Source organism: Mercenaria mercenaria, chromosome 16, assembly GCF_021730395.1.
Source record: "Mercenaria mercenaria strain notata chromosome 16, MADL_Memer_1, whole genome shotgun sequence".
NCBI classification, from domain to species: Eukaryota; Metazoa; Mollusca; class Bivalvia; order Venerida; family Veneridae; genus Mercenaria; species Mercenaria mercenaria.
The window spans coordinates 22,783,080-22,807,358 of record NC_069376.1 but is presented as its reverse complement, the minus strand read 5'-3'; the positions used below and the strand labels follow the sequence as shown (position 1 = coordinate 22,807,358).

At 36.1% G+C, this 24,279-nt stretch overlaps 1 protein-coding gene across 1 annotated transcript; it reads left to right on the top strand.

Annotated features, from left to right (window-relative positions):
* The first annotated feature begins 862 nt into the window (after positions 1-862).
* On the top strand, positions 863-24,279 carry LOC123540634 (1-deoxyxylulose-5-phosphate synthase YajO-like). Its single transcript, XM_053526368.1, has 9 exons — positions 863-946; positions 2,746-2,866; positions 8,493-8,638; positions 11,028-11,181; positions 13,437-13,610; positions 18,956-19,053; positions 19,841-20,016; positions 20,613-20,752; positions 23,600-24,279. Exons 2-9 carry the CDS (start codon positions 2,759-2,761, stop codon positions 23,729-23,731), a joined length of 1,128 nt encoding a protein of 375 aa, XP_053382343.1. The 5' UTR covers positions 863-946; positions 2,746-2,758; the 3' UTR covers positions 23,732-24,279.

Here is a 24,279-nt window from a genome sequence, read left to right as displayed (position 1 = left end):
ACAGTTATAATTCATATGGCGACTTTCCAGCAAAAGACCCCAGGTACCCCTCTGTGCATTATTTCATCAAGAGCGGGCAATTGAGAACAACCATCGGCCTTCCGAAAGCCAGTTGGAAGGCTTCCTCACATGAAGAGTTCAACGCCCCGAGTGAGCCTTGAACCCACATCGATGAGGGGCAAGTGATTCGGCGAACTTAACCACTAAGCCACAGAGGTCCCGATGTGTGAATTAAAAGGAATAATAATGATAATAAAGAACAGGTAGTGTCCGTAATTATTGATCTGGCACTCATAAGTCTTCCCCAATATTTTTGGACGTTTTCGTTAATTTACACAATATTTGTGGTGTTACGGAATTCGTGTTGTCGTATAAAAAACATTTAGGTTTCGATTTCCTTTTACTTGAAACTTTCCGCCATAAAACAGAATAAACATTCAGAGTATTATATTCATATTATATACGAAATTTTTCGAAAATAAAATGTTAAGTCATATTAATCTAATATGACAATGTAATATTATAAACAAAGTCAAAACAGGAAAACACTTAAAAAGGTCTTGCACAAACCAGTCCTGCGATAAGCAAGATCAGTTCTTCGTAGGGTGGTCAAACGTGCCTTCACTATCAGACATAGTTTGATGCATTGAGAAAGGAGAGGAGGCATGTCAAATTGATATTGATGATTTACATCAACTTAATGAGAATTGTAAAAATAGCTGAAAGCAAACGCAAGTTATTGTTATTAAAACCAAGTGTACTGTTCCCCAATTGTAAATTTACAATAGAATACGTGCGATTATATTTACACTATAACACAAAACAGAACGTAAAACAGCTGTTTCCTGGTCAATATAATTTATTCAATACACATATACATACGTTGTTTCGCATACATGCTGTGTATGAATTAACAGAACCTATTTGATTTTCCTCATACAAACAGGTATGTCATTTTAGTGATATTTGGCTTTGTTAAACTGTTGATAAGATAGATGAAAATGTAAATAATGATTTAAAGGGTACTTATTTGTTTTAGTGTCAAAACACTTTCACCGAGTCAACATCAGATGCAGTATTGTAAGATACAATTTACATGTGTGAAAAAAACATGTTTTATTTTTATTTCATGTTTTAACAACATTTAGATAGGTTTAGCTCACTAGAACCTAGGGTTTAGGGTGAGCTATTCGCATAGTTGAATAGCCCGGCGTCCATCATCAGTCGTCCATTGCCAGTCGTCAGAATTACATCAGACATTGTCTATAGCCTCCTAGCAAGGTTTTCTCTCAGTTTGTTTTAATGAGAGCACTTGGCACCTTCTAGGGGCCGCTGGAGCAAAAATAGAAGGAAAAAACATCTTTAAACAATTTCTTTACATGGACCATTCGATGGATATTTAATAGGTTTTATCTATAGCATCACTTTAAAGTCTCCTGTTTTTATTTTTTTTTAAATTGGGACTCCTTGCTCCTTTTAGTGGCCATCGTCATTGATTAATTCTGTTATAACTAAATCTAAACTGTTTCCACCCATTCTGACATTAACCCATGACAAAGATCTGATATTGCTCTTGTGCCGTCATGGATGTTGAATAAGTCCCCTATTAGGTGGAAATATTCCTTCGGGAAAGCTGCAACAAATTGACCACTGGTAGATAAAGCTGGAGGTCTATAAACATCAAACTACATATACAGTAATATTTTTGAAAATCATTTTCCATATTCCATAGAGAAAACATCGAGATGTGCCATAAGTAATCTTGTGCTCGTTTTTATTTCATTTCTACACATTATAGCCATGTCTCCACCAACTTTATTCTTACCATTTGCGACAATAATTCTGTAGCTTAACTAATTTAGAACGAATGTTTTATACTGATGTTGCTTGTCTCCGGAGTACCATCTCTCTCTCTCTCTCTCTCTCTCTCTCTCTCTCTCTCTCTCGTTTCGTTTTTTTTTTCTCTCTCTCTAATACTTCTTGCCTATAAACGAGTCCTTCTTTACAGCAGACCGACAATATTAAGTGTCACCTTCTTATCAAACTGACAATTTGAATTGTGTATTTTATGATAAATAATATTATACAGATTTGCATAATTTGATTTTGATATTTCAGCTTTTTGAACCACGTTTCCACCTCTGATATTTCTTTAGGTAACTCCGATATTCAATCAGTGAACAGGTCGATAATAGTTTGAACTTCCACCTGCAGTTTAGTCATGCTCTGTTGCAACAAGATAAAAGTTACACAGTCACATTTTTTATTTATTTATTTTGTGATATAAAGATCTACAAAAATATTATAAATATCTGTGAGCTCTAAATACACACGTCTGTATCATATAGCGACTAGAAATTGTCTTTCTTTCACAGTTTTCAACTGATTTTCTTTGAAACCTAGGTGATATATTTGCTTAAGCAGTACACTTTTCCGTACCCCTGGGCTCACATGTGAGCAGCACCGCCAACTGCATCAGACGAAGGCACCAAGACACATTTAAAACCTTCAACTGATTTTCTCAAAAAAAACTAAACCTTTACTGATATTCAATTGAATGATAGATACGTACTTAAACTATGGTTTACGAATGGGAACATTATAATATATGAGAAGCCAGGTAAGACACAGAACAAGAATACAAGTACGGATTACAATAAGGACTTTACAAAACATACATAGAATAATTAGACAATAATTAGACAAACTGATACTGTGACATATAGACCGCATATGTAATTACAGAATAAAGTAAAGGATGGATGCAGAGGTACAGTACAATTATCTAGGAAAGACCGGTGTCAAGGTCTCAAATATTTGTCTTGGTACGATGACCTTTGGAAAGCAAGAAGGCGGTCCATTCAATGTAAGACATACCATATTTTTTGCAATTCACTTATACAGAAATATATATTCATATATCATGTTGATCAAAAACAGTTAAAACTTTCTGAAGACTTTAAATTAAAGAATTTCCCAAAAATCTAAAGGGAAATAACCTGTTAATAAAATGGAAAATGATGAAGGCACACCGTTTGCCAACCTTTATTCTATCCGAGGTATTTGGAAATGAAATCCATCAATATATAATAAAATTATATATATTTATATTTTTTTTTTTTTGAAAAAAGGAGAACACAATCGCCAATCTACTGCATCTAACAGTCCTTAAATTGATTTCTTTGATATTCTCATATTTTTGACATTTGTCGAATGCTAAAAAATGACTTTTATAATTTACAAGGGGCTCAAATAACTCCTTCTTTCGTGATTCTGTTCAGATTGCATTATGAACTGTGATGGAGGAGACATATTGTTTTTGCCTTCGCCGTCTGCCTGTCCATCCGTCCGTCTGTTCACTTATAAAGCATAAAGCTTTTCCGGCCTTCACAGGTCAAAATGCTGACCGAATTTCGACGAAACTGCACAGGCGTGATCAGGACCAAGCCTAGTTATGCATATCACTAAAACGTTCCGCTTCGCTGCACCAAATGGCCGCAAGAGCTAAAAATAGATAAATATTGTCCGTCCGTCTTTCACAGGTCAAACTGCTGAAAAGATTTCGACGAAACTTCACAGGGGGATAAGTACCAAGCCTAGTTGTGCATATCGCCGACACGTTCCGCTTTGCTGCACAAAATGGCCGTCATAGCTAAATGTATACATGGTGGGGGAGGGGGGGGGGGGAGACATATGTTTTTGCGATCAAAACACCTTCTAGTTACAGTTCAAGTATACATAAACAGTGAGATTACAGTAATAGGGCTGAGCTACAATGCAATTTCTGTTCCTTGTTTACTTCTGTAAGATTTGTCACTTGAAGTGACAACTAATTCAGATTAAATCTTTTATCCCGAAAAATAAAATATTTTATGATCCGTATAATTTATTCATTTTTTAGAAATTGTTCAAATAATCACGGCGTTTTCATGTAATCAGGTGTCTCAGAAACTGCTAGGCCAAATGCTTTCAAACTTCACACATGTCTTAAGCATAATAAGATGACCTCTCATGACGAGTTACATAACTCTAGCTTTTATTTTGTCAAACGTATGCCCCTTTTAAACTTAGAATTTCAGTTAAAGTTTTGCATGTTTGCAGGTATTCACGATTTCCACTTCATGAATTCACGATTTCACGAGTTCCACTTCATGAATTCACGATTTCACGAATTCACGATTTCACGAAAAAACACGATTTCTTGATTTCTTGATTTCATGATTTCACGATTTCTTGATTTCACGATTTCCACTTCATGAATTCACGATTTCACGATTTCTGCTTCCTGAATTCACGATTTCCACTTCATGAATTCACGATTTTACTTCATGAATTCACGATTTCACAATCGTGAATTCGTGAAGTGGAAATCGTGAAATCGTGAATTCGTGAAGTGGAAATCGTGAATTCATGAAGTGGAAATCGTGAAATTGTGAATTCGTGAAGTGGAAATCATGAATTCAGGAAGCAGAAATCGTGAAATCGTGAATTCATGAAGTGGAAATCGTGAAATCAAGAAATCGTGAAGTCTTTTCGTGAAATCATGAATTCGTGAAATCGTGAATTCATGAAGTGGAAATCGTGAAATCGTGAATTCAAGAAGTGGAAATCGTGAATTCAGGAAGCAGAAATAGTGAAATCGTGAATTCATGAAGTGGAAATCGTGAAATCAAGAAATCGTGAAATCGTGAAATCAAGAAATCGTGAAGTGTTTTCGTGAAATCGTGAATTCGTGAATTTATGAAGTGGAAATCGTGAAATCGTGAATTCATGAAGTGGAAATCGTGAAATCAGGAAGCAGAAATTGTGAATTCGTGAATTCATGAAGTAGAAATCGTGAAATCAGGAATCAGAAATCGTGAAATAATGAAGTTGAAATGTCACCACGGGTCTTTCGTACAAATGCTTTCACACTTCACACATGTCGTAGGCATTATGAGACCTCCATGGACAAGTAACATAAGTGTAGTTGTTCTGTTTTTTTTTGGCAAAAATTATGTCTGTTTTTAACTAAGTATTTCATTTTGACGTTTTGCATGTAAGCAGATGTCTGGCCAAATGCTTTCACATTTCACACATGTCTTCGGCATTGTCAGATGACCTCATGTGGCAAATTATGTAACTTAAGCTTTTATTTTGTCAAAATTATGCCCAACAACTAATTAAGACTGGATCTTTTATCGCCTGAAAAAATATACCTTTATGATCCTTGTAATCTATTCCTTTTTTAACTTGACTATTTCATTTCTTTTCAAATAGTAGAGCTATTGTAATCACCCTTTCGTCGGCGTCGGCGTTTGTGTCCGCGTTCGCGAAAGGTTAAAGTTTTTCATGTAAGCAGGTGTCTTAGAAACTACTAGGCCAAATACTTTCAAACTTCACACATGTCTTAAGCATTATGAGATGACCTTCCATGACAAGTTAAATTAAGCGTAAAAATGTTTGTTTCTCGACATACCCTAAATTTTTGGCCCGACCCTAAATGTTTTTATGGCACTGGAGATTTTTTTTTTCAACCTTTTAACAAAACTGCGCTTTCTATGCTTTAAACATGGTCAGTGATGTTAGAAATCAACTTACTGATGCTCTAAAGGCATAATCCTTTATTTGTATTCATGTTTTGACACAAAAATAATTTCCGAAAAGTCTCATTTAATAAAAAAAAAGATGTTTCCGGACTACCTACCCTAATATTTTTGAGCATGTTACGAGAAAGAAAGAATTCTTTTATATTTTTCTTACTTTTTAACTTATAATTTCAGTTAAAGTTTTGCATGTAAGCAGGTTTCTCAGAAACTACTGGGCCAAATGCTTTCAAACTTCACACATGTCTTCGGCATTATGAGCTAATTTTATTTTGTTAAAATGACAAGTTCAATTGTGCCCCTGTTTAACTTAGAATTTCATATTGAAGTTTTGCATGTAAGCAGATGTCTCAGAAACTACTGGACCAAATGCTTTCACACTTCACATATATCTACAGCATTATGAGATGACCCCGCATGGCAAATAACATAACACTAGCTTTTATTTTGTCAAAGTTTTGCCCCTTTTTAACATAGAAATTTTGTGACAGTTTTGCATGTAAGTATGTTTTTGAGGAATTACTTGATCAAATGTTTTTAGACACTCCACGCGTCTTTGGTATCATGAGACGGCTTCAAATTGCAAGTTTCATAACTCTGGCTTACATTTTAGTAAAATTACAATTATTCTATAACATTATTAATGATGTTCTTTCAAAACATGCGCCTTTAAAAACAAAAAGGGTTAAGCGTGATACTCAGCCAGCATGGTTTAACGAAAAAATAAAACATGCGATTTTTCAAAGAGACCAACTGCATAAGAATAAAGAATTTTAAAAGTATAAAATTCTGCGTAATAATATTTCATCAATGATTAAGAAAAGTAATTATATTGCACTACTATGGTGGCCATATTACAACGTCGATGGCTTTTATGATAAATACAAGCATTGTAAATGGTTTATTTCCTGATGCTCTCAAAGAGGCTTACGTTCTCCCAATATTCAAAGGTGGTGATAAAGAAGACCCAAATAATTACATGCCTATATCTATTTTGCCTACAACTTCCAAAATATTTGAGAGACACATAGCAAATAGATCCATTCATTCTTTAAGAAAACTAACAACATTCACAAAACTCAATCAGGATTTAGACAGTATCATTCATGTCATATAGCACTAACTAGACTAATAGAAGTATGGCTTTCAGATATAGATTCTGGTAAATATGTCGGAACTGTATTTTTAGATCTATGGAAAGCTTTTGATCTTGTTAATCATAACATTTTATTGCATAAATTGAAATGTATCATTTTTCAGATAAAAGTGTTGATTTTTTCAAATCATATCTATCAAACAGAACCCAAATGGTAAAAGTGGGAAACACCAAATCTAAAAGTATGCTTGTAACCTCTGGAGTTCCTCAAGGTTCTATTCTTGGCCCTCTTTTATTCTTATTATATATCAATGATATCGCTTTAGCTTTAAAGAGTGGCAGAATAGACCTCTATGCTGACGACTCTACTATGTATGAATCAGATTATGATTTAGATAAAGTGCAAACTAAACTCCAGCAAAATTTAGATGTTGTGCAACAATGGTGCAATTTAAACAATATGTCACTTAATCCAAACAAAACAAAATACATGGTTTTGTGTACTAAACAAAAAAGTAACAGTTGTAAAGAACTATTTTAAGTATTTCCAAGCAAGTAATAGAAAATGTCAAGGTTAAAAAATTATTAGGTATTTATATAGACAACACATTGTCGTGGAATGTTCAAATTGAAATTTGCACTAAACTTAACTAAAAATAGTGTTGTTGAGACGTATATCGTACTATTTGACAGTTGAAATGAAAAAGTCATTCTATAATGCATATTTAATGTCAATATTTGATTATTGTTGTACTGTATGGTGTCAAGGAAATAAGAGTTCTTTAAAGAAAATAATGAAAATCCAAGGTAGAGCTGCAAGAATAATTTTTCAAAATAAGAATAATCTCTTTGTTTATATCAGCTGAATTATAACTATGCCATTATAATTGATTATTATAACTAATTGATTGCCTAAACGAAAATAGTATAAATGGAGACTTAAAGGCAATATCTATTTTTAGGGATATTTGTCTAAGGATGAATGTGATATTAATTAGGTTATGTGATAGTGTAAATTGTATTTGAATGTTGTTGTTTTTCAGAAGGCCGCATTTAAAATTAAGATGTATTACTTGTACTTTGTACTGGTCTATATCTTCATGTGCTACCTTCTATAAATAAAGATGTTATTATTATTATTCCCCCTTTTCTACTTAGACAATCTTGCTAAAGCTTTTGAATGTAAGCCGGTATTAGGTGGAAGGGAACAGCTCTTATTGTATGTAAGCCGGTATTAGGTGGAAGGGAACAGCTCTTATTGTATGTAAGCTGGTATTAGGTGGAAGGGAACAGCTCTTATTGTATGTAAGCCGGTATTAGGTGGAAGGGAACAGCTCTTATTGTATGTAAGCCGGTATTAGGTGGAAGGGAACAGCTCTTATTGTATGTAAGCTGGTATTAGGTGGAAGGGAACAGCTCTTATTGTATGTAAGCTGGTATTAGGTGGAAGGGAACAGCTCTTACGTCACTTAAAGGTGTCGGGTTTGAACTATTAAGGCCAGTAAAGGCTACAGCACCCCACCCCGACAATGTTTCATAGATACCGTATGGTTTGGTAAATTCAACTGAACAAAAAATGAAAAATGTCCCCACGAAAAAAAAAACTTTTGTACTATTAATGTTTATTCCATGTGGTTGCTTGGTACTATAAGGTAAATAAATCGTTCTGGTTTGAAAAATGCAGGGTTCATTTTGTCCATGTAAAAGGCAATTGAAGTGTAGTCTTCTTACGAGTTTGAATCATTTTTATGTTTCCTATCAACCCTCGTTCTTGAGTATGAACTTTGACATCTGTGTTATGTATTCTTAAGTTTTATGATTCACCAACACGTTCAACTGAGGAGATAGCACACCAACTGATGGACCGTTTTTTGGAGCTAGGTGGAAATTTTGTAGACACTGCTGACATGTACTGCGCAGGAACGTCTGAAACTATTATAGGAAATTGGTTTCAAAGGTAACCAAACAATTTTCAATTATTGCTGTAGGAAACCGAGCAAATAACATTCAACATTTAGCGAAACTTAATAGCATACAGTAGAAACACGGGGCTAAATTAAACATTTTAAACATGGGGTCCGCTGTAACAGATGTTATTACATACTCGTTTCTATTCCCCGTTAAGTTACACCGGTACCGGAAACGTCAATATTTTTCCATACACTGACGCCTGAATTTCATATCGGGTGCGTGACGTAATTCAGTGTGTGTTGTTGCACTATTTTTTTCTATTAGTTCAGTACTGTCAATCTTATTCAGGCTATTGCACATATTTATGATATTTACATTATATTTATACGTGTAGATGCGTATGTAATAAAAAGGTTATTATCTTTGCATCGGGAAATATGCACTCGTTCTTCAGCGGAAGAATATTGCGCTCCTAAAGTCGCGCAATATTTCCGCTGAAGAACTCGTGCATATTTCCCGATACAAAGCTAATAACCTATAATTATTTCAATGTATTTTGAACTCTGTGACATGAAAATGTGTTTCTTATATCCGATAATTTTGCTATAAACATTTCATTTTACATATAATAAACAATAACTAAAATTTGTTCCGTATAACCGGAAATTCGTAAAAGCGGCATTCGTTATAACTTATATACGTATGTCCTATTTAGATAGAATGATACCTCATACGATCTTCTAATAAGTTTATTTTGGGCATACTGTGCAGGCTACTGTCCATTGTTAAGGTAGAGGTGATGATAAATGATGGGCAGATGTATATTAGTTACTAACTATACTAACATTTGCTATTAGACTAATATCTTAAGAATTAATCAAAATATTTTTTTGTAATTTATCATATCCTTAGAACAATGAAATTGTTAATAATCTATTAAATTTTCAAAAATAACTAATCATGCACTCTGACTTTACTACTTCACCCCATTTGTAATAAGTCACAAAATACATATAAAATGTGGTATTTTTAGATAACGAGTAGATACCATTCTTAAGAAAACAGAATAATTAACAATGGATTTTATGCGACGGCAGATTTTGATTTTGTTGAAATGTTCTGAGCCTATGTTATTTCTAAAAGCGCTTGATTTTTAAGATATAGACAAAATAATGGAGGATAAGCAGTTTTGTTCAGGACAGTAACTTCTTTACATTGTGCGTTGGAGTATATCTGTCAGTAAATTACATATATAATGGAGGTATATCTGTCGGTAAATTACATAAATGATAAATTAACGTATATCTCACGGTACATTACATGTATAGTCAATTGAGGTATATCTGTCGATGAATTACATATACCGTCATCTGGGGTGTAGGTAAATTACATATATAGTCAGTCGAGATATATCTGTATGTAAATCACACATATAGTCAGTCGAGGTATATCTCTTGATGAGACACATATCTAGTCTGTTGGAATATATGTGTCGGTACATTACATATATAGTCAATTGAGGTATATCTGTCGATAAATTACATATGTATCGTCATCTGGGAATATCTGTAGGTAAATTACATATATAGTCAGTTGAGGTATATCTCTTGATAAATTACATATCTAGTCTGTTGAGTATATCTGTTGGTAAATTACATATCTAGTCAGTTGTGGTATATCTGTAGGTAAACTACATATATAATCAGTTGAGGTGTATCTGTTGGTAAATTACTTATATAGTCGATTGATGTATATCTGTTGGTAAATTACTTATACAGTATGTTGAGGTATATCTGTCGAAAAATTACATATATCGTCATCTGGGGTATACCTGTAGGTAAATTACATATATAGTCCGTTGAGGCATATCTGTATGTAAATCACACATATAGTCAGTTGATGAATTACATATCTAGTCTGTTGGAATATATCTGTCGGTAAATTACATATATAATGGGTTATATCTGTCGGTACATTACATATTTAGTCAATTGAGGTATATATGTCGATAAATTACATATATCGTCATCTGGGGAATATCTGTAGGTAAATTTCATGTATAGTCAGTTGAGGTATATCTCTTGATAAATTACATATCTAGGCTGTTGAGTATATCTGTTGGTAAATTACATATCTTGTCTGTTGGAGTAATATCTGTTAGTAAGTTACATATCTAGTCAGTTGGGGTATATCTGTAGGTAAACTACATATATAGCCAGTTGAGGTTTATCTGTTGGTAAATTACTTATATAAGTCAATTGATGTATATCTGTTGGTAAATTACTTATACAGCCTGTTGAGGTATATCTGTTAGTAAATTACATATATCGTCTGTTGGAGTATATCTGTAAGTAAATTACATATATGGTCAATTGTGTCAGAGAATTTTATATCTAGGCTGTTGGAGTATATCTGTCGCTTAATAACATTTACAGCAATCACAAGAGAAATCGTGTAATCTTGGCGACAAAAGTATACAATCCAAAAGACAAAGAATTAAACAATATTGGTTTAAGCAGGCGACATATCGTACAGGCTCTAGAAGGAAGTCAACAAAGACTGCAGACAGATTATATTGACCTGTATCAGGTAAGCCATTGAAAAACCTATACCAAATGATAATAATTTAGCGATGAGTTGTATCTGAGAAAATGTAAAATGACTCTCAACCAATTTTATTAGGCTCCTTTAACTGTTTTAAAAGCGTCGACACACAGTCTATGACAGCTGTCAGTAAAGCATTAACCAACTAATTTATCGGTATATCGCTGACAGAAACAAATTAAAAGAACAGAATAGGTCCTATATCTTACACATTTGCTGTCAGCTCCGATTAAGCGCAGGCATTTACAAGTATTTAAGATCAGTGGTTCCAGAAGAGAGTTCACAAAGCAATAAGTAAATGTAAAACATTAAAAAGTCAGATGTGGCCATAATTCTTGCAAAAAGCAGGATCGAGTTATGTTTCTTGCTGTACAGAGTCAGTTTTTGATGGTGAACAACTGTTGCAAGTTTTAAAGCAATAGCTTTGACAGTTTAGGAGAAAAGCTGACCTAAAAACAAAACTTAACCAAGAAATCTGATTGTCTAAGTCCAAAAGGGGGCCATAATTCTCGCAAAAAGCAATGTAGCGTTATGTTCCTTGCTGTACAGAGTCAGCTTTTAATGGCGAATAACTTCTTCAAAATTTAAAGTAATAGCTTTGACCGTTAAGGAGAAAATTTGACCTAAACGCAAAACTTAACCAAGAAATCTGATATTTTCTAAGTCCAAATGGGGCCAAAAAGCAGGATGGAGTTATGTTTCTTGCTGTACAGAGTCAGCTATTGGTGATGAACAAGTGTTGCAAGTTTTAAAGCAATAGCTTTGATGGTAAAGTATGAAGTCAATAGCTTACATAGTTTTAAACTTATGCCCCGGACAAGATTTTCAAAAAAGGAGATAATTCAAAAATTGTACCATTTATAGTTATGGTTCCTTGCCAATGAGCTCCCTCTCACTGACGTTTGTCAATATATACGGTATGAAGAAATACCTTACATAGTATTCGAGTTATGCCCCAGGCAAGGCTTTCAAAAAAGGGAGATGATTAACAAATGGGATCACCTAGAGTTATGATTCCTTGTCATTGCACTCACTCTCAATGTATAATTTAAAAAAGTTACAACTTAGTAACTTCAATACTTTTTGAGTTATCCTCCGGAAAAGAAGTACAACGGAGGGCCAGGCGGACGGAAGGGTAAGGCGACGACTATATGCTCCCCCTTTTCGGAGAACATAAAAACTTTATCTAGTACTGAAAATGTTACGGCACTGGAATGTATAAGACACTAGACAAAAATCGATGCCAAAGACTGCTGTATACTTACATGAATGCGGTATTTACAGCTGTAGACCAGCAGAATGAATATTGTATATTGCATTACAATATTCAATACATGCATATTATTTACAACAACAGTGAGTCAGATATAATGTACTTTTGTCTGGGCGGCCATAAAGTTTGTTTGTTTTTGAGTTTAACGCCGTTATTCAACAGTATTTCAGTTATGCAACGGCAGGCAGTTAATCTAACCAGTGTTCCTGTACAAACCTGTTCTCCGCAAGTAACTACCTACTTCCCCGCATGAATCAGAGGTGGGGGACGAATGATGTCAGACAAAGTGCCTTTTATCAAATCGTCACGGAGAACATATGCCTCACTCAGGGATCGGACTCACGACCCCGCGATCCGTAGATCTGTGCTTTTCCTCAGTGGGCGGGCTGGGCTGGCTGGGCGGGCTAGGCGGGCGGGCTGGCTGGGCGGGCTGGGCGGCCATACAGGCCTGGTCTTAGGCGGGGTCTTCATGTTGTGGCGGAATCGTATTTCCTAGATAAAACAAAATTCATTTGATCTGTATTACTAGTTCTAGTCAACAAACTAAATGAGTTTGATATTTTGTACTGTATTTCATGTTTTTGATACCGGCTTAAATAAAAGCCCACTTACAACTTATATATGTCTTGTTCATATTTTGTCTTACAAGCTACACAAACTCTCGAACCAGCTGATGGCCATAATATGTACTACATGAGTGTAATGGCAGATACGCTTTAACAAAGGCAAACGCCAAAGATTTGCTCTAAGCACATAGCAGCTTTTTCATATAATTCATTCTCCATGAGGGCAAAATGTAAGACATTCATGGACAGCCTATTACTTACAGACAAAACTATATACAGAACAAATGTCACAACACAACACTAAATTATCATTGTTGTAATTTCCATGCCCCGAGAGCACTGCAATAGTATACAGTTGATATAAGAGTGATGCATGCAACATCTATTGAAATATCTTTCAGGCCCATGGTTGGGATAATGCTACCCCTATTGAGGAAACATTGCGCACTTTTGACGACCTTGTTCGCTGTGGTAAAATTCACTACTACGGTTATAGCAACCTGTGTGGCTGGCAGATGCAACAGGTAGTTGATTCATCCAAAAGTCTCGGACTCCAGCCTTGTGTCACATTGCAGGTATAAATTAAACATTCTAGAACTCTAGGACTACAGTCTGTAGCACGGTATACACTGCAGGTGTACGTTTACTATTCTAAAACTCTCGGGTTAGAGCCTTGTGTTACACTGCAGTTATGAGTTTACCATGTTAAAACTCTCGGACTACAGCCTTTTGTCACACTACAGGTATGCGTTCACCATTCTAAAACTCTCAGACTACAGCGTTGTGTCACACTGCAGGTATGCGTTAACTATTCTAAACCTCTAGGACAACGGCCTTGTGTTACACTGCAGGTATGAGTTAACCATGTTAAAACTCTCGGACTACAGCGTTGTGTCACACTGCAGGTATGCGTTAACTACTAAACCTCAAGGACAACGGCCTTGTGTCAAACTGCAGGTACACGTTCACCATTCTAAAACTTCATATTACAGCCTTGTGTCACACTGCGGGTATGCGTTATATATCCTAAATCTCAAGGACAACTGCCTTGTGTCACTCTGTAGGTACTTGTTCACCATTCTAAAACTTTCAGATTACAGCCTTGTGTCACACTGGAAGTATGCGTTAACTATTATAAAACTCTAGGACAACTGCCTTGTGTCATACTGCATGTACACGTTCACCTTTCTAAAACTTTCAGATTACAGCCTTGTGTCACACTGCAGGTATGCGTTCACCATTCTAAAACTTTCAGACTACAGCCTTGTGTCACACTGCAGGTGTGCATTAACTATAGTAAAACTCTAGGACTACAGCCTTGTGTAACACTGCAGGTACACAATCACCATTCTAAAACTTTCAGACTACAGCCTTGTGACACACTACAGGTATGCATTACCTATATTAAAACTCTAGGTCTACAGCCCTGTGTCACACTGCAGGTATGCATTAGCTATAATAAAACTCTAGGACTACAGCCTTGTGTCACACTGCAGGTATGCGTTAGCTATAATAAAACTCTAGGAGTACAGACTTTTGTCACACTGCAGGTATGCATTAGCTATAATAAAACTCTAGGACTACAGCCTTGTGTCACACTGCAGGTATGCATTAGCTATAATAAAACTCTAGGACTACAGCCTTGTGTCACACTGCAGGTATGCATTAGCTATAATAAAACTCTAGGACTACAGCCTTGTGTCACACTGCAGGTATGCATTAGCTATAATAAAACTGTAGGACTACAGCCTTGTGTCACACTGCAGGTATGCATTACCGATAATAAAACACAAGGACTACAGCCTTGTGTCACACGCGATCTTTTCAAGGAAGGTAGCAGGTGATCCTTTAAAAGAAGAAAGCGGGTGATCTTTTCAAGGAAGGTAGCAGGTGATCCTTTAAAGGAAGAAAGCGGGCGATCTTTTCAAGGAAGGTAGCAGGTGATGCTTTAAAGGAAGAAAGCGGGCGATCTTTTCAAGGAAGGTAGCAGGTGATCCTTTAAAAGAAGAAAGCGGGTGATCTTTCAAGGAAGGTAGCAGGTGATACTTTAAAGGAAGAAAGCGAGCGATCTTTTCAAGGAAGGTAGCAAGTGATCCTTTAAAAGAAGAAAGCGGGCGATCTTTTCAAAGAAGGTAGCAGGTGATCCTTTAAAAAAAGAAAGCGGGTGATCTTTTCAAGGAAGGTAGCAGGTGATCCTTTAAAAGAAGAAAGCGGGTGATCTTTTCAAGGAAGGTAGCAGGTGATGCTTTAAAGGAAGAATGCGGGCGATCTTTTCAAGGAAGGTAGCAGGTGATCCTTTAAAAGAAGAAAGCGGGCGATCTTTTCAAGAAAGGTAGCAGGTGATCCTTTAAAAGAAGAAAGCGGGCGATCTTTTCAAGGAAGATAGCAGGTGATCCTTTAAAAGAAGAAAGCGGGCGATCTTTTCAAGGAAGGTAGCAGGTGATCCTTTAAAAGAAGAAAGCGGGCGATCTTTTCAGGAAATTAGGTTTCAGGTGATCCTTTAAAAAAAGAAAGCGGGCGATCTTTTCAAGAAAGGTAGCAGGTGATCCTTTAAAAGAAGAAAGCGGGCGATCTTTTCAAGGAAGGTAGCAGGTGATCCTTTAAAAGAAGAAAGTGGGCGATCTTTTCAAGGAAGGTAGCAGGTGATCCTTTAAAAGAAGAAAGCGGGGGATCTTTTCAAGGAAGGTAGCAGGTGATCCTTTAAAAGAAGAAAGTAGGCGATCTTTTCAAGGAAGGTAGCAGGTGATCCTTTAAAAGAAGAAAGCGGGCGATCTTTTCAAGGAAGGTAGCAGGTGATATTTTTTAGGAAGAATGTTCGTGATCTTTTTATATAAGTCGATCATTTATAGGAAGAAAGCGATCATCTTTTTACGGAAGAAAGCGGGCGATCTTTTCAAGGAAGGTAACAGGTGATCCTTTAAAAGAAGAAAGTAGGCGATCTTTTCAAGGAAGGTAGCAGGTGATCCTTTAAAAGAAGAAAGTGGGCGATCTTTTCAAGGAAGGTAGCAGGTGATATTTTTTAGGAAGAATGTTCGTGATCTTTTTATATAAGTCGATCATTTATAGGAAGAAAGCGATCATCTTTTTACGGAAGAAAGCGGGCGATCTTTTCAAGGAAGGTAACAGGTGATGCTTTAAAGGAAGAAAGCGGGCGATCTTTTCAAGGAAGGTAGCAGGTGATCCTTTAAAAGAAGAAAGCGGGTGATCTTTTCAAGGAAGGTAGCAGGTGATATTTTTTTAGGAAGAATGTTCGTGATCTTTTTTTATAAGTTGATCATTTAAAGGAAGAAAGCGATTATCTTTTTACGGAAGAAAGCGGGCGATCTTTTCAAGGAAGGTAACAGGTGATGCTTTAAAGGAAGAAAGCGGGGATCTTTTCAAGGAAGGTAGCAGGTGATCCTTTAAAGGAAGAAAGCGGGTGATCTTTTCAAGGAAGGTAGCTGGTGTTATTTTTTAGGAGGAAAGCAGGTGACCTCTTAAAGAAAGAAAGTTTATGATGTTATCCTTAAAGAAAGAAAGCAGGTAATCTTTTTAAGGCAGAAAGCGGTGATCTTTCTACAGAAAAAAACGATTGATCTGATTTGTTTTAGGAAGAAAGTGGTTGATCTTTCTACGAAGGAAAGCGGGTGATCTTATTTTTTAACGGGAGACAGCGGGTGGTCTTTTTATGGAGAAAAGCGTGTGATCATATCTTTTAACGGGAGACAGCGGGTGGTCCTTTTACGGAGGAAAGCGGGTGATCGTTATAAGGAAACAAGAGGATCATTATGACCCTGGATCGCTCACCTGAGTAATATGAGCTACATGTTTCAAATGTCAAACTGATGATTTTTAGAATTTTTTTGGAAGATTTTCCGATGTACAATCAAGTAACCCCTGGGGTGGGGCCAATTTTACCCCGGGGGTCATGATTTGAACAAAGTTTGTAGAAGACTACTAGGCAATTTAACATATCAAATATCTAAGCTCTAGGCCTTCTGGTTTATTTTTAGCAAATTTATGAAGATTTCCCTATGTACAATCAAGTAACCCCTGGGGCTGGGTCAATTTGATCCTGAACAAATTTTGTAGAAGTCCACTAGGCAATGCTACATGTCAAGTATCTAAGCTCTAGGCCTTCTGATTTATTTTTAGAAAATTTTGAGGATTTTTCTATGTACAATCAAGTAACCCCATGGGGCGGGTTCAATTTGATTCCGGGGGTCATTATTTGAACAAATTTTGTAGAAGTCTACTAGGCAATGCTACAAGTCAAATATCTAAGATGTAGGCCTTCTGGTTTATTTTTAGAAAAATTTTGCAGATTTTCCTATGTAAAATCAAGTGACCCCTTGGGGGGTCAATTTTGCACCGGAGGTCATGATTTGAAATTTTTTTGTAGAGGTCTACTAGGCAATGCTACATGTGAAATATCTAAGTTCTAGGCCTTCTGGTTTATTTTTATATATTTTTTGAAGATTGTCCTATGTAAACTCAAATGACCCCTCGGATGGGGTCAGTTTTGATCCCGGGGGTCATGTTTGAATAAATTTTGTAGAGATCTACTAGGCAATGCTACAAGTCAAATATCTAAGCTCTAGGCCTTCTGGTTTATTTTTTAGAAAATTTTGAAGATTTTTCTATGTACAATCAAGTAACCCAATAGGGCGAGGTCAATTTTACCCCGGGGGTCATGATTTGAACAAACTTTGTAGAAGTCTACTAGGCAATGCTACATGTCAAATATCTAAGATCTATGCCTTCTAGTTTTTTTTTTAGAAAAATTTTGAATATTTTCCTATGTAAAATCAAGTGACCCCTGGTGCAGGGTCAATTTTGACCCCGGGTGTCATTATTTGAACAAATTTTGTAGAGGTCTAGTAGGCAATGCTACATGTGAAATATCTAATTTCTAGGCCTTCTGGTTTATTTTTAGAATTTTTTTGAAGATTTTTCTATGTACAATCAAGTATACCCATAGGGCGGGGTCAATTTTGACCCCGGAGGTCATGATTTGAACAAATTTTGTAGAGGTCCACTAGGCAATGCTACATGTGAAATATCTTAGCTCTAGTTCTTCTGGTTTATTTTTAGATTTTTTTTGAAGATTTTCCTAAGTAAAATCAAGTGACCCCTGGGGCGGGGTCAATTTTGACCCCGGGGTCATGATTTGAACAAACTTGGTAGAGGTCCACTAGGCAATGCTATACATGTCAAATATCTAAGCTCTAGGGCTTCTGGTTTTTGAGAAGAAGATTTTTTAAGATTTTCCTAAGTAAAATCAAGTGGCCCCAGGGGCGGGGTCAATTTTGACCCCGGGGTCATGATTTGAACAAATTTGGTAGAGGTCCACTAGGCAATGCTTCACACCAAACATCTAAGCTCTAGGGCTTTTTGTTTTTGAGAAGAAGATTTTTAAAGTTTTTCCTTTCGGTTGCCATGGCAACCAGAGTTCAGCAAGGAATTCAATTCTTTGAATAATTTTTGTAGGGCTTCACCCAAGGAACATTCCTGTGAAGTTTGGATGAAATTGGCCTAGTGGTTTATGAGGAGATGTCGTTTAAAGTAAAAGTTTACTGACGACGGACGACGGACGCCGGACGGTGAAAAATTAAAATAGCTCACCCTGAGTTTTTGGCTCTGGTGAGCTAAAAAGTGGGTGATCTTTTTTAAGGAAGAAAGCTGGTTACCTTAGTAAGGAAAGCGGGTCATCTTTTTAGGGAAGAAAGCTGGTGCATGATTTTCTTAAACGAGTGTCTTGATATGTATGCAATAAAGTTATTGGATTTTTTTTTATATTTTGCAAAGCTGACATTGAAATGAAGGCCTTCAGTTCGAATACTGTTTTACACAGAAAATCATCACATCAGAAATAGTATTTTTAAATTTTTTAAACTATTTAAATGATAGGGTATTCAAGCCTATATCACATACATTTTAGCAACAGTATAGTTTGTTACATCGGGATTCAGAGTGGGAACCGTTTATGGTGTGTCAGAATGAAGGCATTGCTGTTCTACCATGGAGCCCACTTAAAGGGTAAAGGTATTTCTTTGACTGATTAATTGCTTTATTTAAGTAGAATATTTTATTTCACACCTATGTATTTTACCAGTTGAAAGCTCTTCTTGATTTCACGTGACGATACAAAAGATATTAGTATTGAACTGAGTTATTTAAAATGCTATCACAATTTCTTTAGTATATAAATTAGCATCCGTACCCTACAGTCTAAATACTCCATATTTCTTCGTGTTGAACTAGAATCCAAAATCTCAACATTTCTTCGCGTTACACTCAGTCCAGATCTCCATATCTCTTCACATTGAACTCGAGTCCAAAATCTCTATATTTCTTCGCGTTGGACTCTAGTCCAAAATCTCCATATTTCTTCGCATTGAACTCGAGTCCAAAATCTCCATACTTCTTCGCGTTAAACTCAAGTCCAAAATCTCTATATTTCTTCGGGTAGGTCTCGAGTCCAAAATATCAATATTTTTGCATTGAACTAGAGTCCAAAATCTCCATATTTCTTCGTGCTGAACTAGTCCAAATACTAGTACTCCATATTCCTTCGCTTTGAACTAGAGTCCAAAATCTCAGTATTTCTTCGCGTTGCACACAGTCCAAAATCTCCATATTTCTTCGTGTTTAACTAAAGTCCAAAATCTTCATATTTCGGCATTCGCCCAGTCCAAATGTAGATTATTACTAGAAATCAGTATTGTACTCACACTGGTGAAAAACCTCATGACAATTGCACATTTAAACGAGACAATAATGAATTATTGAACATGATCGAAGGTGTAATGAATTAACATTAAAGGGGGCTGTTGACCGGAAAATTTAAAAAAGGAGAAACGCCGGATGCTAGCAACAGTAGACTGGGATATATGTACTCACAGAAGGCAGTAGGTCAGCTGGGTGCCTGGTCAGAATATTCCAACAATGAAAAGTACTGGCAAATCATTGAGATTCTCCGAGACATCTCTGTGAAACATAGTAAGACTTACTTATTGTGTATACAATGTCTTTCCTATAGTTTCATCGTTTATGTTGACAGTATGCTAAATAACGGTTCAATAAACACAATATCTGTCACAACACACATTATTTTGTTACTAGTATCACTTCAGTTACCTAATTAATAAATAGATAGTTTTATTCTAAAAACTCGCTCACATTTTTATAATAAATTGGAGTTACATAAAAAATTATAGAGCGAGTGAGTATTCGTAACTCGTCCCAAAACACATGTAAAAAAAATAATAAATGTTGACAAGTGTTTATAGTTGAATTTCACTTTTTTTTCCACACAAGACACTGATATATAAATTTAATAATGCGATGTCAAATATTTAAAAAAAAAAAAAAACAAAAAAAAAAAAACCAGCTGCCTTCGCGACTTTTACAATGTCCTGAAACCAAGCTGACTTTAATTTCGTTTACAATAAAAAGCTTTATCAAGACTTTCATAATTTTTCAATGCAACCGTGCTCAGTTTCCGTTTAACCATTGCTCAAGTTCTGCCGAAACGTCATTATCTATATCTTTATATCTCTACAATATCGACGATTGTAATTACACTCTAAATTCAGATAAGACAGTGGCACAGATTGCATTGAAATGGTTGCTACAGAAGGATTGTGTGGCCTCGGTTGTCATAGGTGCAACGTCCATAAATCAACTTGAAGAAAACATGAAAGCTGGTGGTAAATGGCAACTAACTGTTGAAGAGGCATGTGGCATTTAAAATTAATTATTATATAGATCAATTTGCTGTCATTTTTTAAATATTTGATACCTCAAGCATTCAAATAATCGGTACTGTTTTGTTGTAAGTAATTAAGGTGGCATTAACAATGTATGAAATTGAATTTGTATGGTAGCATATTTCTGCCAACCACATATCCACTTATTTATGTAGACAGTTTTCTCTAAAAATGTCACATATCCAGTTATTATCTAGCAACTGGCAAAACTGCGTGTTATCCAGATAATTATGTTAACTGGACAAAACTGTCTGTTAGTGCCCACTTCTTCTATCCACATATTCACATAAATAAGTGGTTATTGTGAAAGTTTTCTTGATATCCAGTTAATATTCGTACCGGAATTGGCGATTAACGGTTCGACTTTTCGTCCCTTATACGGAATTGTCACGGTATAGAAGTTGAATATTGAAACCGGGAGAAAATGTATAGGCGGCCGCATAGCTAAGACGGTACGGCATAGGAACGGTATTCCGAGGCCTCGGGTTCGAGTTCCGGTCTGGCTGCACATTTTTCTCATCTTGTAATATTTGGCGCCCAACGTGGGGCCTTGACGGCAATTGACACTGGTTAGTCTCCGACGCCTGTAATTGCTTAATTTATAAAGTAGGCCCTACCCGCTGAAATTCGAAGACGAATTTCAAAATGGTGGGGAAATATATATCTAGGCGGTCGGGTAGCTCAGTCCGTAATCGGAATGGTATTCCGAGGTCCCGGGTTCAAGTTTCGGTCTGGCTTCACATTTTTCTCACCCTGTGACAGAATGAATGAGTGTATATCCACCTCATCCCCTACCACCGCTCCTAATGGTTTGCGCCTATAGTTAGGATTTGGAATGATAAATTTGCATAATTGTTATGCTCCTTTATGTATTTTCATTTATTCCGTAATGATAGCGGACGATAACGGGATATTGCCAATCATAACTGACTAACTGACATAGTTAACGTAAGTGAATATGTGTATGGCTGTAGTGGGCACTAACAGACTGTTTTGTCCTGTTAAGATACTTAAGTGGATAACAAACAGTTTTGTCACTTGCCAGATAATAACTGAATAAGTGACATTTTACGGAAAAATAAGTGGATATGTTGTTGGCAGAAATACGCCACCATAAATTCGCTAAAATTGTAAAAAGGTCTACGTTTTTACAATTTACATATACTGGACAAAAAGTTACCCGCCATTTTTTACTTAGCCCGTAGCTTAAATGGTGTTGAAATTTATTTGGCGTTCAAAACAACATGTTGTTGATATTGTTTCCAAATTTCAACAATTCAGACAATGCTATCATATAAATTTACTATTTTTTCGGCTTTAACCCATTCTCACTAAAGACTCTAAAAATGTAATGGTCTATTATTATGTTTGGTTGGTTTGGTTGCATTCTATGCCTCCTAACGATATATCTTTTCCCCACTTTTCGAAAACCATAAAGGTAGTGTTTGAACTGTCCGTCCGCCTGTTCGTCTGTCAGTCCGTATATCGCACCTTTTTGTGTACGTGACTGCTGTAAATTCCATCCAGTTGAAAATGAAAATTTGGTTAACATCATTAACATAAAGCAGAGATGCGCATATTGTTGGGACTTTCATGTCCGATTACCTTTTTTTTGAGAACTGTGGCCCGTGTTTTTTTTACTTCAAAATAATACAATAGAACATTGTGTACCCAACTCCTCCTTATGTTTCCGTCCAATTGAAATAAATATTGGTAGGCATCATCAACATGAAGTGGACATGCGAATATTATTCGGACTTTCATGTCTATTTTTGGGGAAGTTATGTCCCTTTCTGGACTTTGAAATATTAGTTACATCTGAACATTATGTACTCGACTCCTCCTAGTTTCATTCGGATTGAAATGAGACTTGGTGTACACCATTTTCATGAAGTGGACGTTCGGATATCGTCGGAACTTTCATGTCCGATTATCTTTTGTGAGTTATGGCCTTTTTTTTACCTCGTTATATTACAACTTCGTCAGAACATGGTGTACAAAACTTCTTCATTTTCAGTCTAACAGAAATAAAACTTAAAATACGTCACGAGTTAGACATTTATAGCATATTGTTGAAACTCTCATGTCTGATTGTATTTCCTGGGTTGTAGCCTTTTTTGGGACTTTGAAATATTACAGAACATTGTGTACTCAACTCCTCCTACAGATTCCATCCAGCTGAAATGAAATCTTCGAAATAATACAGCTACATGAGAACATTGTATTCTAGACTTCTACTACACACGGTGGCCAACCCATGTGACGTTTTGATTCACGGGTAACTTTTCTGTTTGTAAATTTCTTGTAACCTGGTGGATTTTAGAAGCATAAGGAGCGTCAAAGACAGAGAAACAAGTGCTTTCCTTAGTAGAGTTAAAACGTCTGCAGGACTTTATCAACTCTTCTCCCTAAATTCCAGTGTGTACCTTACCTAGACATTATGTTACCTAGACATTTGGCCCGTGAAAAAGCATTTGGGATGTTTGAGAAAAATGTCAAGAATGTCTGACAGTTGCTTTGCAGCGAGGAAAGCACCAATTTACCTGTTTTCGACGCTTTTTATTTTATTAACACCTGCCTGGTAATAAGGACATTACAAGCAAAAAACACGCGAGCGAATTTCACTTAGAGTAAGATACCGCGAAAAGTCACGTAGGTTTGCCATCCTGCTACAGTTATGTAATCAACATGATGTGGGTGGGATGTTATGTCCGATTACTTTACCCGAGTTATGACTGTGTTGTTGACTGTATCGATTCATAATTTTCAGGAGGCGTGTGTCATGCATGTCATACTGGTTATTCTATTTCTAGATGGAGGAACTTGATAAAGCAAGTCCTAACTACAAGCCGTATCCTTACGATATGATATGGAATGCCAGAAATGCAGGACGATATAACCAGTTTCACGACAAGTCGGTTAAAGTTCCAAACACTTCCTTATAAATGCATGCCGGATAAATATACTGACAGTCTGTACGTTTGATATGCATTGCATTTACCCGGCACATGAGTCCACTTCACCGATGTATGAGCATTCTGGAGATATGCATGAACGCTTAATTTTGTAATCTTTATGTAAGCATATATATACGAGTTGCAAAATCCCTGACTTTCAGTGTACACAGGCATGATGTACTCGTTACAAAGTCTAAACGACCCTTAACAGCACCATATCTGGGCCGCAAGCATTTTAAAGTTTTCTCCGCTTGTTAGCTTTATTTATTGTCAATTAAAGTTGTTATTCAGCTTTGATATATAAGTTATAATCACTTAGTTTAGCTTGACCCTTTAATCTTGACATCTCGTCATCCTAGTTCAGCGACAAGAGCTTTATCCGTTAGTCACCCGCTCAACTTTCTTCAGATCTCATTTCTGGTGCAAACCTTTATGAAAATCTGATGTAGATTAAGAAAACGGCTGTTCATTTTTAAAATTACAATCTTGTACATATAAATAGGAGGGTCTGGAATAAAGGTATGATAATAAAAATA

What these genes read in the sequence shown, in the direction of transcription:
- LOC123540634 (XM_053526368.1), top strand. Translation starts at nt 2,759, where the DNA reads ATGGATGCAGAGGTACAGTACAATTATCTAGGAAAGACCGGTGTCAAG. An exon ending in AAGAAGGCGGTCCATTCAAT is followed by an intron (nt 2,867 to 8,492) that starts GTAAGACATACC and finishes TGTATTCTTAAG; the next exon opens with TTTTATGATTCACCAACACG. An exon ending in ATTATATTGACCTGTATCAG is followed by an intron (nt 11,182 to 13,436) that starts GTAAGCCATTGA and finishes AATATCTTTCAG; the next exon opens with GCCCATGGTTGGGATAATGC.